This window comes from Anser brachyrhynchus, assembly GCF_964034855.1.
Source record: "Anser brachyrhynchus genome assembly, chromosome: 4".
Lineage (NCBI taxonomy): Eukaryota > Metazoa > Chordata > Aves > Anseriformes > Anatidae > Anser > Anser brachyrhynchus.
Window position 1 is genome coordinate 76,298,095 of NC_137698.1, and position 14,996 is coordinate 76,313,090.

General features: G+C 53.7%; 1 protein-coding gene across 7 annotated transcripts in view; it reads right to left on the reverse strand.

The window, feature by feature from the left end:
* Window positions 1-501: 501 nt before the first annotated feature.
* Window positions 502-14,996, reverse strand: part of LZTS3 (leucine zipper tumor suppressor family member 3) — a 33,923-nt gene continuing 19,428 nt past the window's right edge. For 3 of the 7 annotated variants that reach the window (XM_080588804.1, XM_080588803.1, XM_080588802.1), the window contains 3 exons: window positions 9,182-9,670; window positions 7,013-7,843; window positions 502-4,781 (listed from right to left, as the gene is read on the reverse strand). In XM_080588804.1, coding sequence (XP_080444930.1) covers window positions 4,071-4,781; window positions 7,013-7,843; window positions 9,182-9,631 — 1,992 coding nt within the window. In that variant the 5' untranslated portion in view covers window positions 9,632-9,670 and the 3' untranslated portion in view covers window positions 502-4,070. The other 4 variants (XM_080588806.1, XM_080588805.1, XM_080588807.1 and 1 more) reach the window with 4 other exon arrangements.

Consider the following 14,996-nt stretch of genomic DNA (forward strand, 5'->3'; position numbering starts at 1 on the left):
CCCCCTTCCCAGCCTCTTCCCTCCCCGGGGAGGCAGGGAGGCAGCTCCAGGCACGCGGTCCGGCGCCTTCCAGAGATCTTTGGTCGTGTTGCTCATGAGCTCGCTGCTGGAGCGAGCTGTAAAGTGCCACAGCGAAGGGCAGGAGCGGGGTGGGTTGGTCCTGCCCGCGGGCAGGGCTCCCGGGTGGCAGGGCTCAGGGGGACGCCGCTGGGAGCCTCTCTGTCCTCAGGGGGCTTTGTGGGGGCATGAGGATGGCAGGGGGGGGGGAGACTTCAGCCTTAGGGGATGATTACAAGTCCTGGCAAGCACTGAGGCAGGACAAAGTGACACCGGGCTGCTCTGTGGGCACCAATCCCAAGCAGATTGCTTTCCTGGGAGCCCTCTCCATTTCCACTGCAGCCAGCAGAAGGTGCTGAGCACCCTCCACGTAGCGCTCGGTGCTCAAACACAGCATCTGCTGCCACTGCTGACCCAGCCAGCAGCAGAGAAGCCACAGAGCTCTCTTGTTTCCTCGTTTAATCGCTATACGTACAGAGCCGGGCTCTCATTTCCATCCAAGCTCACTCGTCTCCGGATAACCTGCTTAGCCCAAATGCTTGTGGATGGAAGTTGCTGGAGTTAATCGGTGTGCCGTGTTCGCTCACGTAACGGCTGTGTGCATGCTCCTGGAGCGTGACTCAGGTGGCTGTATGTGGGTGCTGTGCTGCTAGAGGTGCTGCGGGTCTTCCCACCCCTCTCTCTTCCACAGATCTCGGGTCGTATTGGCCCAAGCCCCATGGATGCCAGCACATCTGGCCCTAACCACGTGCAAGACTTTGAGGGCAGCACCAGAACTTGCAGAATTACATCTGAGCCAGGACGTCACGCAGAGTCCCATCAGCTCCAGGGCTGGATGAGGACAGCTGGGATGTGGGCAAGCCCAAGGTGAGTTTCACGGGACAGAAACATTTTATTAACCTCACAGAAGGACAAGACGTGACCCTCCTTGGCCGTTCTCTGAATATGCCATTAAAATGCCAGTCTGGCACCTGGGCAGTTCAGCACCCTTCCAGCAGTCATACAAACCCGATGCCTGCAGGTATCACTGGGTCTATCAAGACACGCTCATTCCTGGCACCGCTGCACAAAAAAAAAAAAGAAAAAAAGATCTGGGAAAAAGATGTCAGAGCAAACCTGACGCACTGGAGGGCTTGGCTGACTGCTGCTGCTGGGATCCAGGTGTGCGGGGAGGGCAGGCAGGCCCCTGCTTCTCCTGCCTGTGGATTTTCAAGGAGCTCTGGTGAGAAGGTGTCCCACAGCGTGGTGCTGGTGCCCCTTCCCACTTGCTAACGCAGCAGGGAGCCGCACCATACACCTCCTCAGCAGCAGGTCCTCGATTTTCAATCGCCGTAGGTGTTCTCGAGCCACTGATTGAAACCCTTTCTCTTGTGGTGGTTAAGGGGAAACCAACCTCACCGTCAGCAGGGCTAGGAGGGGCAGAGGTGGGAAGGACCAACGGGTCACTGGGCCCATCTCATAGCCTGGGCACTTGCTGTTGATGGTCCGTTTGCTTTTTGTGTGGTGGCCTCAAAATCATCATGCAACAGGCATCCAAAACATCTCACAATTTCCCAAGGACTGCGCAGCCCTTCACAAGCACAGGTCCCCCTCAGCTGCTCTGGGCTGGAAGACATCGCAGGTTCCTCCGAAGAGAGGCACAGAAAGCGACGCAAGACGCCACATCTCCAACCCCGACCCTGGGGGGTGTTCAGCCCCATCTAGAAGCCCGCTGTGTGAAACGGAGGAAGCCCTGGGATCTGCCTGCCAAGAGTTGTGCCTCTGAGACCCCTTGACTCAGGCTGCAGGCTCTGAAACACTGAAGCAAAGAGCAGTACTGGGCTGGGGACTGAGGACCTGCCCCGTTTGACTCTAGCAGGATATAAGCACTGTGCCAATGACCTTCTGTGAGGTCCTTGCTTGCCCATCCCATTCCAACCCATCCCTTATCATCCCTGCCCTTGGCATGGCAATGTCTGGCACTGTCTGCTGCTGGGTGGCACCAGTTTTTCTCCTTCAGCTCCAAAGGCACAGGCAGAAGCCGTGGGGGAACCCAGGTGCCCTCAACCAGGGTCTCAAAATGCCCTGATCTCCTTCCACATCTCTATTTGCTGTAGCTCCAGGGATCCCTGCCAGCTACCAGCAGTTCCTCCCAGTAACACTGTTGACCTTGGCTGGAGGTTGGTGGGACTCACTGGAGTCTTCTTTCTCCTGCTCGGCCTCTTTGCCCAGCCTGGAGCTCCCCACAACGCTGTCTGATCCCACCAGGTCAGACCTGGCGATGGGGAGGGGAATGGAGAGAGAAGGGAACTTGGAAGGTGAATAGCTTCAGGGCTTCTGCCTCTCAACACCCTGTTCTTCCTCGGTGTGCAGGTGCAATGTGAGCTGGCCAAACTCTCCCTGAAGTCACCTCACACAGACATCCCGAGATGCTAATTCTGGCTTTGTTCTAGCTGTCCTCCAGGGCAAAGCGCACGAATTCCCGCTTGCACCGATCCTCTGGCTGCTGCCTAGTCGGCACAAATCCCCCTGCATAGCATTTTTCTCTCTTTGCTGTGGATCGTGGTTAAAAAAGCATCTGTGCAAGGGAGAACCAGGCCCATTGTGCCCCCCTTTTAAAGCTGAATGCTGGTGTTTGATGCCCGCATCATTTTCAGTGAGTGTGCACGTAGGATTTGGTTATTTTTCTGCCGGGGCATAAGCACTTGCACGATCTTAAGCATTTCTTGTGTCTGCTTTCATGCTCAGAGTCAGTAGCTGAGTATTTTTTAAGCTGGCCCTGCGTTATCTCCGTCCCTGGAGTTTGTGGTACCGCGTGGGATCGCGATGGGCGCTATTCCACGTGGCTGCACTGAAGGCCGATGCTCACCTCCCCCATTGCAACCCAGTGGTGACGCTGACATGTGCTCACTGCGACTCCTGAGCGAGGCTCGGGTGCCCTCTGTAAGTACACCCCGGGCAGAGAGAATGCACCGAAGCGCCTCTCGTTTGGGGATGGGTTAGCACAATTGCCCACTGCTGGGCAAACTGCTAAAGCTTCTGTTTGCATAAACATCCCACAGGTTCGGAGGCTTCCCCAAACCTCGTTCCATTGACTGTGGGAAGTAAGAGGGCTCTTGAGAAGGAGAACTGCCTTGGATCTCAAGGTTTTTTTTTTTTCTTGCTGTAGCCGGCTTGGATATACGTAAGGACAGGGGGATCAAGGCAGAGGTGGGAGGATATTTCTGCTCCCGGGACTGGTCACAACCCAGGAGGCGAGTGGAAATGCAGACGGAAAACACAACGAAATGAAAACGCAGCATGTGTCAACAGAAGCTCCTGCTGGGCGACCGTTCCTTGGTGGCTTCTGTTACCAGGACAGGCTCATCCTGGTGCTCAAGGACGTCCTAACCTCCTACAGCCGTGGTAGCCACGGGCTGCAGGAGGGAGTCATCTGGTAGAGATATGTCTGGTTTCACTGAAATCAGTGGCCAATCTCCTCCTGACTTCACTAAGACCATTGTCTAGACGAGATACTTGACGCAGAACAGTGAGTTTGCTCACGGTCCCAAGAGCTTTGCTCCATTAGCCAATGTGGCTAAAAATGCCCTGAAAAAAAACAACCTGCCACTTTGAACTGTTTTGCTGCATATAAATGCTTTGAAAACCAAAGGAACCAAACACAGCCCTCCAAAACAACCAACCGAAGAGGGGTGAATTGTAGGAGAGGGGATGGCAGCCTCTAGCGAAGTAACAGTCACGGCAGATTACAAAAGAGCCAATTGACCCTCACCAGCTGTACTAAGAATAAAACAAAACAAAACCAAACGAAAGATGCCGCATTATCGATAGAAAAACAACGCACATCCACAGTTATTTTACCTACAGAGCACAGAAGAATAGAGTAAGGGTGAAGGAGCTCGGCGTGGGCGAACTCACACCGCTCCTACGGTATCGTATTATCCTTCGGAAGATCACTGGCTTGAGTAGGTAGTACATGCACAGCAATAAAAAAAAACCAAAACCAAAACCATGGGCATCGTCTTGGTCCCACCTCAGATCTCGGTGGACTCTATTCGCTCAAGTCTGGAGGGAGTCCATGGTTTTTTCTCCTCGGTGTGCGGCGGGCTGGTGGCCTTTGTGTTCATCTCGTTCACCTTGTGCTCCAGGAGCTGGTTCTTCTGGTACATCTCCACGTAGTTGAGCTGCAGCTGCTTCTGGTACTTGATGACTTTCTCCTTCTCTTCCTGCCACGTGCGCCGCTCCTCCTCGAAGTCCATCACCTGCTGCTCCCGCTGCTGCCGCTCCAGCTTCAGCTCCGTCTGCAGCCGCTCCACCTCCTTCCGCAGCGTGCTGACGCTGTCCTCGCTCTGCCGCTGCATCTTGGCTTCGTCGCTTTCGCAGGCCAGGGGGTCCCGCAGCTTCTCCGCCAGGTCCCCGCCAAAAGGCCCCGGAGGTCCCATGCTGGCAAGTGTCCGCTTCAGTCCGGAGACCTCCATCTCACAGTGGTTCAGTTTTTCCCTCAGCACCTGCACCTCGCTCATCTTCCGCTGCAGCTCGCTCTCGCAGATCTCCAGGTTGACGCTCTTGGAGCTGTAGGAGTCCTTCAGGGTGAGGATTTGCTCCTCCTTCTCCCGCAGGAAGTTCTTACCTTCCTTGAGCTGCGTCCGCAGCCCCACGATCTCGTTCAGCTTCTGGGAGACGTCTGCTTGGGAATCCTTCAGCTGCTGCTTGAGCAGGGAGATCTCCCCCGCCTTCTGGCACACCTGCGGGGAGAGAATCCGTGAGGCAGGAGGAAGGCAGCGAGGAGCCACCACCCCTGCTCGTCCCCTGCATGGCCTCGTGTTGGCAAGAGGCTCAGGTAGCAGAGAGGATGGCCAGCAACCCTGCTCAAATACCGAGCTCCAGCCTTCACCGGGACCCAAACCATGTCAAAGACCTAGAGGCCGTCCCTGTGTTTGTGGGGAAGATTTGGACCTTGAGCAAGGCAGAGGTGGGAACGTCTCAGACCTAGAGACCAGCTGGGCTCTCCTCAAGCTCTGGGAGTGTAGGACAGGTTGCAGCGACAGTGGATATTACTTGTCATGTGATGCTTTCCTTCCCAAAGACTCCTACAGAACACATTTGTCTAAATTTTAGCGTTAGTTCACTGAGGGCAGTCTGGGGACGGGTAGCTACTTAACTCTTTTGGGGTGGGACATGAAGAGTGACAACCCCTCTGCTAAAGATCAAGGTGAGAGATGCACTCTTGCTGGATTGGGACTACCGTGCACTGTCCTGGGGTACTGGTGGGCAATGGAGCTTCAGGTTTCATCCCAACTGGCTCAAGATTCACCCATGCGGTTGGGTACAGAAGTCCTGGGCAAATGCCCCGTGGAAATACCCTTGCTGCAGTGTGTATATGCCTTATGGAGGTGGCACAGTTCAATACGACACTCCCGTTCTGCTTAGTTGAGCAAACGTGGATTGAGATGTTGGAAGGGAACTATAATAACGCATAATAGCGCATAACGTTGAGCAAAGCCTTGAAGCTCGGCAGTCAGGATGGCCCAGCGCCCACCACGAGCAGCTGAAGAGCCAGGAGACGTACCTACAAGCACCGGCACCATATCTCCTGGAGCTCCCAGAGCTAACTGAGCACCCACACCAATGCCAGCACTTGTCTGCAGCAGATGCAGAACGATGTCGCGCTGGTTGGGCTGTAGTTACAGCGACACAGTTAATGCCTAGCTGAAAAGCTGCGCAATCCCAACCGTGGATTTACTGAAAGTGCTCTCCACGGGCTGGCTTCTCCCAAAAGGCAGAGAAACACACGACGAAGAACAGCTTGGAAAAGAATCAATTGTCAGATTTAAACACTTAAATTTAGGTCTTTATGTGTGTGTTGTGGAGATTTAGGCAACACAGTCTGCAGAGCATGGAGAGCAGCTCAGCCAAGTATAGGTGTCTACAGATTTTAGGTGTCTTGATCCACCAGCCGAATCCTGCCTCTTTATAATAAATAATCGAAAGCCCGTTTGTGGTTTTATCAGTGCAAAATCAGAGAATTTTCCAGACTGAACTTGTGGGAAGGCACAAAGAGACCCGGGCAGAGCAGCTGGCCAACGGAGGGGCAACGCACCCCGCTTTCTCTGGGATGTAACTCACAGAGATTTTACAGCAAGCCTCTAATAAGCTCTGCCGAACATCTGCAAATAGCACATTTCAGAGCCTAATTAATCCCAGTTTCATCGATTTTCCATCAGGATTAGCAGAATAGGGTCTTCTTGATTCTAGAGCTACTTTTCGCCTGTGCAGTCTTAATAAATGTGAAGTTTCTAGCCAGTCTGTGGAAGGATTAAAATTCTTCACATGATCAAGCTGAAAAAAGAAAACATGTTAGGACTGGCTATACAAACAGAGTTTGATAAAAACTTTCTAAAAATAGAAACAGAAGAAAAAAAAAATATGTGAGACCTAGAAAGAGGAATTTGCCTTTCAGCCTTTTGAGGGAGATAAACTTATTAGCAACTGAAAACAGAGCATTACAATGGAAAGCATGAGGTAAACTTGGCTATCGGTATCATTCTTAGCTCACTTGCTTTATATCTTAAGTGAAAAAAAAAATCAAATATTTGAAAAGCGGTTTCAAGGTTTGCCCAAACGCAGACGTTAGAAGAATTTAATTAAAATAGACTTAGACCCAATTTGGAGAGGCACAAAGACCTGTACGGAGAGACCTGTATTCACTGAAATTGTGTTGAAATGTCCCACGTGGAAGTGACCTGGCTGTGAAGCCTAATTATTAACCAGCACTGGATGTGCACACACATAAAGTTGTACTCAGTTTAATTGAAAACCACAGGTTTGGCGCTTAGACGGAACGCAGAGGTGACCGAAGTGTCGTCTGTTACCTGTAGGCCACCGACCCACAGCCTTTGTGGGGTGCGCTTTGGGCAAATGGAGGTGTTTTGGGTTATCAGAACCCTCCAAGAAAACCTCGCCCAGGACCACTTACCTCCCACTTGGTCTCCTCAATCTTTGGGAGGAACTCAGCCTGCTCCTTCTTGAAAGCCACAAATTTCTTCTCCAGCTCCTCTCGCTGTTGGAGGAGTTGTCCCATGTCATCCTGGAGTTTTTTTTTCTCCTGCTGTAACTTGAAGATCTGGAGCTGCAAGGCCTGCTGAGCCCGCTGCGCCTTTTTGGAGACCTGCTGCAGTTTGTTGGCGTAGTTTTGCCTCAGGTCCTCCATTTCCCTCTCCCAGATCTTCTGCTTCTCCTCAAACACTTGGAAGATGGCTGCCTCGCTTTTGTCCAAGTTCCTTCGCATCTGGAGGACCTCCTGCTCCTTCTCCCAGAGCCGGTCTTCCAGGTCTTGGATGATGTCGTCCGTCGAAGGCGAGTGGAAAGGCATCGTTTCGTTGAGATGGTTCAGTCTGTTGAACGAAGAGGTGCTCTTGCTCGAAGACCGCCCGCTGTCTGAGGTAGATATCCCGTTGTATCCCACGATGTTCTTGTCCACGTAGGTGGTGCCAATGCGGTTGATGTGGCTCGTCGAGGCGCTCATCGGGCCCACGTGCTGGCTGTAGCCTGTCCCGTATGTGGGCAGGCTCGTTAACGAGTTACGGCCCGAATCTGAAAGGCCTCCCACTTGGTTTGTAGTCCTGTTAAGGCTGGTCTTGTCGAGTCCACTTTTGGGGGCGGACGGGCTATTGCTGTTGGCATGGTTCAAGCTCTTTCTGTTCTCTGTCACCCCGTTGCTCTGCGGCGGGCAGAGGTTCTGCATGGAATGGAAGTTTTTAGGAACTACTGGTTTAAAGGCTGAGGGTCTAACTAAGGGCTCATTGCTCTGCAAAAGGAAAAAGGACCACGCATCAAAGACAGCAGGAGGTTCGGTAACGACACACAAAAGAGACACATCAGCACAGGCTGGGCTGGCGGAGCTGAGCCATCTCTAGCTAGCTCCGTATTCCTCAGCCTTGATACACCCGGGGCTATTTGGGATTTAACACAGGGGACCCGTGAGTTAACTCGTAGGTTAGCACTTTATCTTCCCTTGCCCCAGCTGGAAAAAAATGAATAAATCTTGATGTGCCCCAAATCTGCATGATTTTTCTTAGAATACTTTGTGGACAGGGCTAGGTGGGAGCCATGGCCACAGCCATGGATTTAGAAAGGATTTTAAAACCTCTGAAGTCTTGCACATTCCTCTCCCCATGAATGCACCTACAGAAATAAATTTTACCTCAAAATAGGACTGAGTCTCCCCGATTGTGGATTGGGCTTCGGGTGAAAATTAACCCGGGAGAACCAGCCTTGTATTAGCAAAGATCTTTTGAAAACGCCTTCCAGGAGAAACAGCGGGAATGAATGCTGGTGAACACGCAAGGTTGGAGACCAAAAATCTGGCATGTGGCACGCGGGATCGAGATGGACTACAGGGGCCACCAGGTTAATGGCCCAGGAGACAAGGCCACCAAACGCTGCAGAAATAATGCTGCCGCTGGCAGCCTCCCCGGGGCACGAGTTATGGGGTTTGCTGGAGCAGAGCAGCAGGGTGCATAAACCATCTTGGGCTCTGGGGCTCCTCCAGGCCTGGGAGGTGTTTGCTCCCCCGGGACAATACGAGCCGTGAGGACTGTGCTTGGGTGGGTGACAACATTTACAGGGGTAGTTTACAACCTTGTCATATTGGCCCTCACCAGGGGGCACTCGGATTTTGAAACTTCTTTCAAGTGACACGTTTTTGTGGCAGTGGGCTGTAGGGGATTGTCCGTAAATGGCCCAAAACGTAACAGTGAGACTCAGACGCTGGGCCTACCGAAAACAGAGCCAGCTCCAGCCCTCTCCCTGTCAAGAGTGGAGGTAGGCACAGCATTTTGGGGAGGTTGGATGACTTTAATGCAGCCTTAGATGAACTGGAAGCGTAGCTGTGAAAGACTTAGATGAGCTGGAAGCATGAAAGACTTGTTACCGTGCTCTTGGCTTCCTCAAGAGCTAACGTTCCCCTGTGCTCAGCCCCATGAAAGCTATAAGAATTATGTTATCTGTAAATAAAAATGACATTATCTGCGTAGTAAGACTTAGGCTGTTTGTCAGGATGACACCATTGCCCAAGGTTTCCTCACCAATGCTTTTAGAGACGTGCCAGATCCATCCCGCTGCTCCAGGGAGCGGGGATTCTCACCTGGTCTAGTTTGCCGGAGATTGGCAATATCTTTGGTGGGTTACCGGGCTCTCGGTACTGGGGAGGAGGCGGCATGTTCTTCTCGTTGTTGGTGGTCACGTTCCCACAGATGTCCACCTTCACCTTCTCGCTCTTGCGCAGGTCGCCGTTGATGTAGAGGGAATTGGAGACCTTCTCCGACTTGTACGTCTTCTCCTCGCCGGAGTAGCGGTTGGAGATCTCCCGCGTGGAGTACCCGTTGCGGGACCCCTCCGTCTGCCGGCCGCTGCTCTGCGTCCGGGTCCCCACGCTCTTCATGGCGAACTCCTGGTCGTTGGCGACTCCGCTGCCCACGCTCCCCATGGCGCTCTGCGAGGTGGGGTGGGACGGCCGGGGAGAGAAACCGTGCAAGTTCTCCGGGCTGGGGTACGTCGGGTCACTGAGAACGGGCAGCGCCTCTAGCGTGGCCATGGCAGCGCAGCGGCGAGGTGGAGGCACAGGTCAGTGGCACTGCGAGAAGGAGGAGAAGTAAAGGGCTGTTAAAGATGTTAAAGATGCCTTTTAACCACCACAGCCCTTTGGAGCAAATCTCTGGGCAAGGGCAGGAGCAGATGTTGGGTTGTCCTCCTCTCCGTGACCCACAACCCTCCTTGGAGGAGCAGCGTGCCGTGGTCCCCCAAATCCCACTCGTGGCTGTGCAAAAGAGCTGCTCTTACGCCTCTTACCCAACGGTTGGTGCTTCCAGGGGAAGGGTTGTGGGGTTTTTAGTGAGCACAGCTCTGCAGCACTGGCTGCACCTGACCGTTTGCAACTTATTTCTGCCACTTTTCCAAGATTTGAACGACTTGGTAAGGCCAGGGGATGGCAGGTGTCCAGCCAGGGTCCATCTGTCGGCCCATACACCATTGCTCCCTCCACTGCTTCCCCCAGGGATGGTTCAGCAGGGCTTAACCAACACACTTTCCATTTCTCCCTGTCCCGTGGACCTGCACAGCTCACTTTTAAACTAATGTTTTTGTCCAGGCGTCATTCTAAGCTTTCTTTTAAACATTTATTGCCCTACTGCGTTTTATTCTTAACTAGTCTGTGCCTCGCACTGGCCAAAACTAGAACATGGGAAGCGGATAACATGCAGATCATGGTTATAATGGTTGTCTTTGACCTGGTCCCAGCCACATGACACATATTTCCTTTCCTCTTCCACTGGGACCAGTCCTCACTTGACTGGATGCTCTCCCCAGCCCCATCACCGTCTCAAACTCCAGTCCTGTGACTTCAGTCCTGGCTTTACAGGGAACCAAGCCCTGTGAACCTCTGAAACATCTGTGTTTTGGGGAAATTCCCCAAATACCGGTGGCTGCACTGGGGCTGAACTCATTAACAACGGACGTGGTCAAGGTCCAGAGCTACTGGTGCTGAGGCAAGTCTCACACGGGTACAGTTCATCACTTCCTACAAAAATCAGGCCTCTTGTTGAAAGTCCATTCTGAAATTTACAGAAAAAAAAACAACAGAAACCGATAGGTTTTCCCAAACAGCGCAGGTGGGATGATCCCATAAGATAAAAAGTTGTGGGGAAGCCGCTCTGCGTTGAGCTGAGCCGGAGCAGAGCGTGGAGATCATACAGAAGGTGAAGGTGTCCCTGGGATTTCCCTTCCCTTTAACTGTTAACTTGGCCCTATTTGATGCAATCAGCACCAGCAGGCTGTGAAACCAATCCTATTTAAAGAAACAAACCCGCAACAAACTTTTTTTTTTGTTGTTGTTGCCTCATTGAATAAGGGAGAATTTGATGCTGCTAAGGATCCCATTACGTGAGATATTGCAAGGGAAGGGAGAAAGCGCATTGCTAAATCTGGATGAATGTAATCAATCCCAGAGTCTCATTATCTGGGGAAAGCCGACGCGCTTTCCATTTCTTCCTCGACTCTGTGGGGTCTTTGTGCTTTGCCGGTGCTGCTCCAGAAGGTCTTAGGTCTCCTTGGAGGCCCATTTTATTTCCTCCAGCCTGTGCAGATGTCTCTGACGCCTCCGGGTGTTTCAGTTCACGCTGGACATGGCTGAACCAAGGCTGGAGGAGCAGAATCAGTGGTACCTGGGCAGCTGTGGGCACTCAGCTATGTAGGGGTGGTGTGAGGTGCAGGTTTCCCCCGGATAAAAGAGGGATCACAAAAGTGGTGAGAGGTTTGGGGCTGCTCAGGCTGGGCCAGCAGGAAGGGGGCTGGGGAGGGCATTTTGGGGGGGGGGTTCCTTCTTCTTGGGGTTCGGATGTTAATTCAGACCTCCCCTAATTAAAGCTGGACAGTTTGCTTAGGTCTAGAGCTCGGCTGTGATGTGTTAGCTCATGAGGTTTTGCTATTTGTACTCAGAGAAAAAAAAAAAAAAAAGGTTAAAACAGGGTTTGTTCGGCTCATCTTCAGTTTATTAAAATGCATTTCTAGAGACTTCTTCCAGGGATACTGCCTGCAGCCACCTCCCTTTTTCCAGCGCCCTGATCTTGTAGAGCTCTACCCTGTCCCAAATCTGGCCCGAGCATCCTGGGGCTGGTCTCACGGTGCGGGATCAAAGCTGCGCCACAGGGGCAAACTCTGAAAACGGACCTTTTTTTTTTGGCCTGTTTTTTTTTTTTCTTTCCCCTTTTAGCTGGAAATCATCCAAGAAAATATTCCGAAAACGTTGGTTATTAGCTTATGTTTACTGTAAACCCAGGATCTGATAAGCTGAGCATACGGGCAAGCATTTCAAATATGTTTTCAAGGAGATTCCAGAAGTGCCAACAGATCCCTGGCAGTACAGCTTTGTTCGCCAAAAAGGGATGTGTTTTTTTTTTTGGGGGGGGAAACAGCAACTCTCACTTTTGTTTCTTTTGGCCAGCCCCAGTTCTTAGCCAGGTTTTATCCCCCGCCTTGTCCCTTAGGTGAGCTGTGAAATCAGGTTTTGAGCGAGGCCGAGGTGAGAAATAATGCTCCCAGGTGCCAGCGCAGGGCTTGGGGGCAGTTTCTTCTCCTTCCACGTCTGGAGGAATTTGTGATTAAAAACCTCCTGGGGACATTTCTCCTCCTTAAATCTCCCAACCGCGTCCCTCCCGTGGGAGCGCTAACAAAAATGGGGTTTTACGTGCGGTTCCCAGAGAGAAACAAGGATGCTGGGTGGGGAACCTGAGCCCCACCCATGTCTCCTGGTGCCTCCAAGCCCAATTTCTCCTTCCCTGGGCACTCAGGGGTGTTCTTACGTTTGAGCGCCTCGGCGCACCGTGCAACAACAGCCGCGAGATTTATGAGTCGCCGCAACCCACCCCGCCCCAGATTTCATTAGCTTTACGGTGCCGCGCTCCCCGGGAAGCCTCATTAAACCCAACCGGCCTAATTAAAGCACGGGGCGGCCGAAGATGAGGCAGTAAATAACGCAGACATCCGTCCTGCTGCTCAAACCACGCATCGGGACCTCGGGGCTGGAAAACCCCCCGCGCTGCCCTCCTGCACCTGTAACGCCGCCGCCGCGCAATTCGGGCCGGGGACGCAGCTCTTCTGAGGCTGCGTTAGCAAATTAAAGACGGAGCATCGGGGTCTGCTTTTCGGCAGGGCCGGAGCCCGTCTCCTGTGGCCTCCTGAGCTATTTTTTTTTTTTAATTTGCAAAGAGGTTTGACTTTCACCTGCCCCCTGGGGAGCAACAGAAACCGGAGTTGCCTTAACCCGGTTAGCTCCGCACGCCCCGATCTCCTCGGCACGGAGCAAGCAGGAAGGCAGAGTGGCTTGGCTTTACGGGCATTTCACTCCCGAGACCCTTCTTTAGGTGAAGAAGGAAAGACAAATCACCTCTGAGCGTGGTCGGGCGTGGAAGAAACCCCCGAGGCGAGAAGTGGAGAGGTGGGGAGAGGCCCCAGATGGACAGAAAGCCAAGGGGAGCTCTGGATTTCGAAGCACTCTGCCACCCGCTGCCCTTTGCAGATGTTTTGTCCTTCCAGGCGTCGCCTCCCGTCTGCAGCAGCCATTGGAGGCACCAGGGCCACCTTGCTCTTCGGCCTCGCCAGGCCCAGGAGAAGACTCGTGTCCATCCCACCCCCCGAGGAGGACCAGCTCTACCCGAGCCGCTCCCAAGCGGCGCCCCTCGCAGCGGCAGCCACCTCGCAGGGGCAGCGCTCAGCCCTTGCCCGGCTCTGCCCTTCCCCTTGCTCCCCGAAGCCTCTCGGTTGCGGCAGAACCGAAGCAAGGGGCTTTCTGTGGGCACAAAGGAGGTGAAGGGAACCTTTCCAGAACAAACACTGATCTAATTTCCCATTTCCGAGCATTTGTGTGCGCACAAAAGCTGAAAAGGGTTTTTTTTGTGTGTTTTTTTTTTTGTCTGCCTGGCTCGAGGCAGAGCAGCCTTCCTGGTAGGCATCTTTGTGAAAAGCACGTGCCCCGTGGGGGCAACCAGCCTCCTCGTGGGGACAACCAGCCTCCTCGTGGGGACAACCAGCCTCCTCGCTGCCGGGGACACAGCTCCCCAACCTTCTCCACCTTGCACCACCTGCTCGTGCCACCTAAACCACGATGCCACGATCACCTTTCCTCCCACAGCCCTGCTTTGGACCCTGTGATATTTCCGCCTCTAACGCAGAAAATCTGGGGGGAGATCTCCTTTTCCCCGGCTGCGGTGGGTGAGCCCTCCGCGGCTGCCTCTTACCAAGTTTTTTTGTGGCTTTCTGAGGACTTTCTCTGTAAACACGGCAATCCACCAAACGGCTCCCGCCTCGTCACGCTTTGCTTTATCCGAAGGAGCTGGTGAACGCCTTCCAGTTAGCCAGAAGAAAAATTGCCTTCCGGTAAGCAGCTGAATAGTTAACCAAGCCTCGATTACGAAGCCCTGGCTCCGTTTCTGCCCGAGCGGGTTAATTGTTAACACTCTGGTAACAAAGGCCTTTGGGAGACATACCTAGGCACCGTGCCACGCGGGAGGGAAATCAATCACGGGGCGCAGGCAGGGCGAGCTCCTGCGGGCAGCCCCGAAGCACGGCGCTGTGCTGGCATGCGGTCCCCAGGAGCACGCAAAAGCACCCAGAGGGCAAAAATCTGCCCCCCCCCCCCCCCCCCCAGCCGCTCGCTGTAACAGGTGCGCCCGTGACCTTCACCGTCCCGGTGGTTTGCTCGGGTTTTAACGAGCGTGCAATTACTGGCAGGATGAAAACACACGTGTTTGGTGTTTTTTTTTTTTTTTGTAGGACCTACACCTGCGCGGTGCTCGGGGCTCTGTCGGCTCTCCCGGCTGCTGGCACCAGTGCCAGGGAGGTGGTGTGGCTGGAGAAGGGAACCACAGAAACCCAGGCTGCTTTGGGTTGGAAGGGACCTTAAAACCCACCTAATTCCCCCCCAATGCCACGGGCTGGGCCCCTCCCAGACCCCAAAGTGGCCGAGGGCACCTCCAGAAGCGTGGATGCAAGAGGCAGGGACACCTCTGCTCCCCCCCGACCTCGGCATCTCCTTTTCTCCCTCGCCTTTCTCACGTTGCCTCTCGTTGAAGGGGACAGGATCAACTTTCCCAGCCGCTCGCTCCCAGGTATTTTTTCCAGCCCTCGAGTAATTCTCGTGGCCCGTTGCTGCGCCTCCTCCGGCTCCTTTCCCCTCGCCGGCGTCCCGGCGTGGTGGCTGCCAGCTTTTCTTCCAGCGCCGCAGGGGAGCACGGCCCTGCTGGACACGGACCTGCCTGCGGAAGCCCGCAGAGCGCCGGCTTTTCAGCCGCAAGCTTTCTCCCTGCCCAGAGGCCAGAGGACACCAGGGAACAGCTTCCCAAGCACGCCGAGCTCCCTTTCCCCCCCTCTCGAGGCGTGGATCTGTCTCCCTGCCCCGTTTTCTCCCC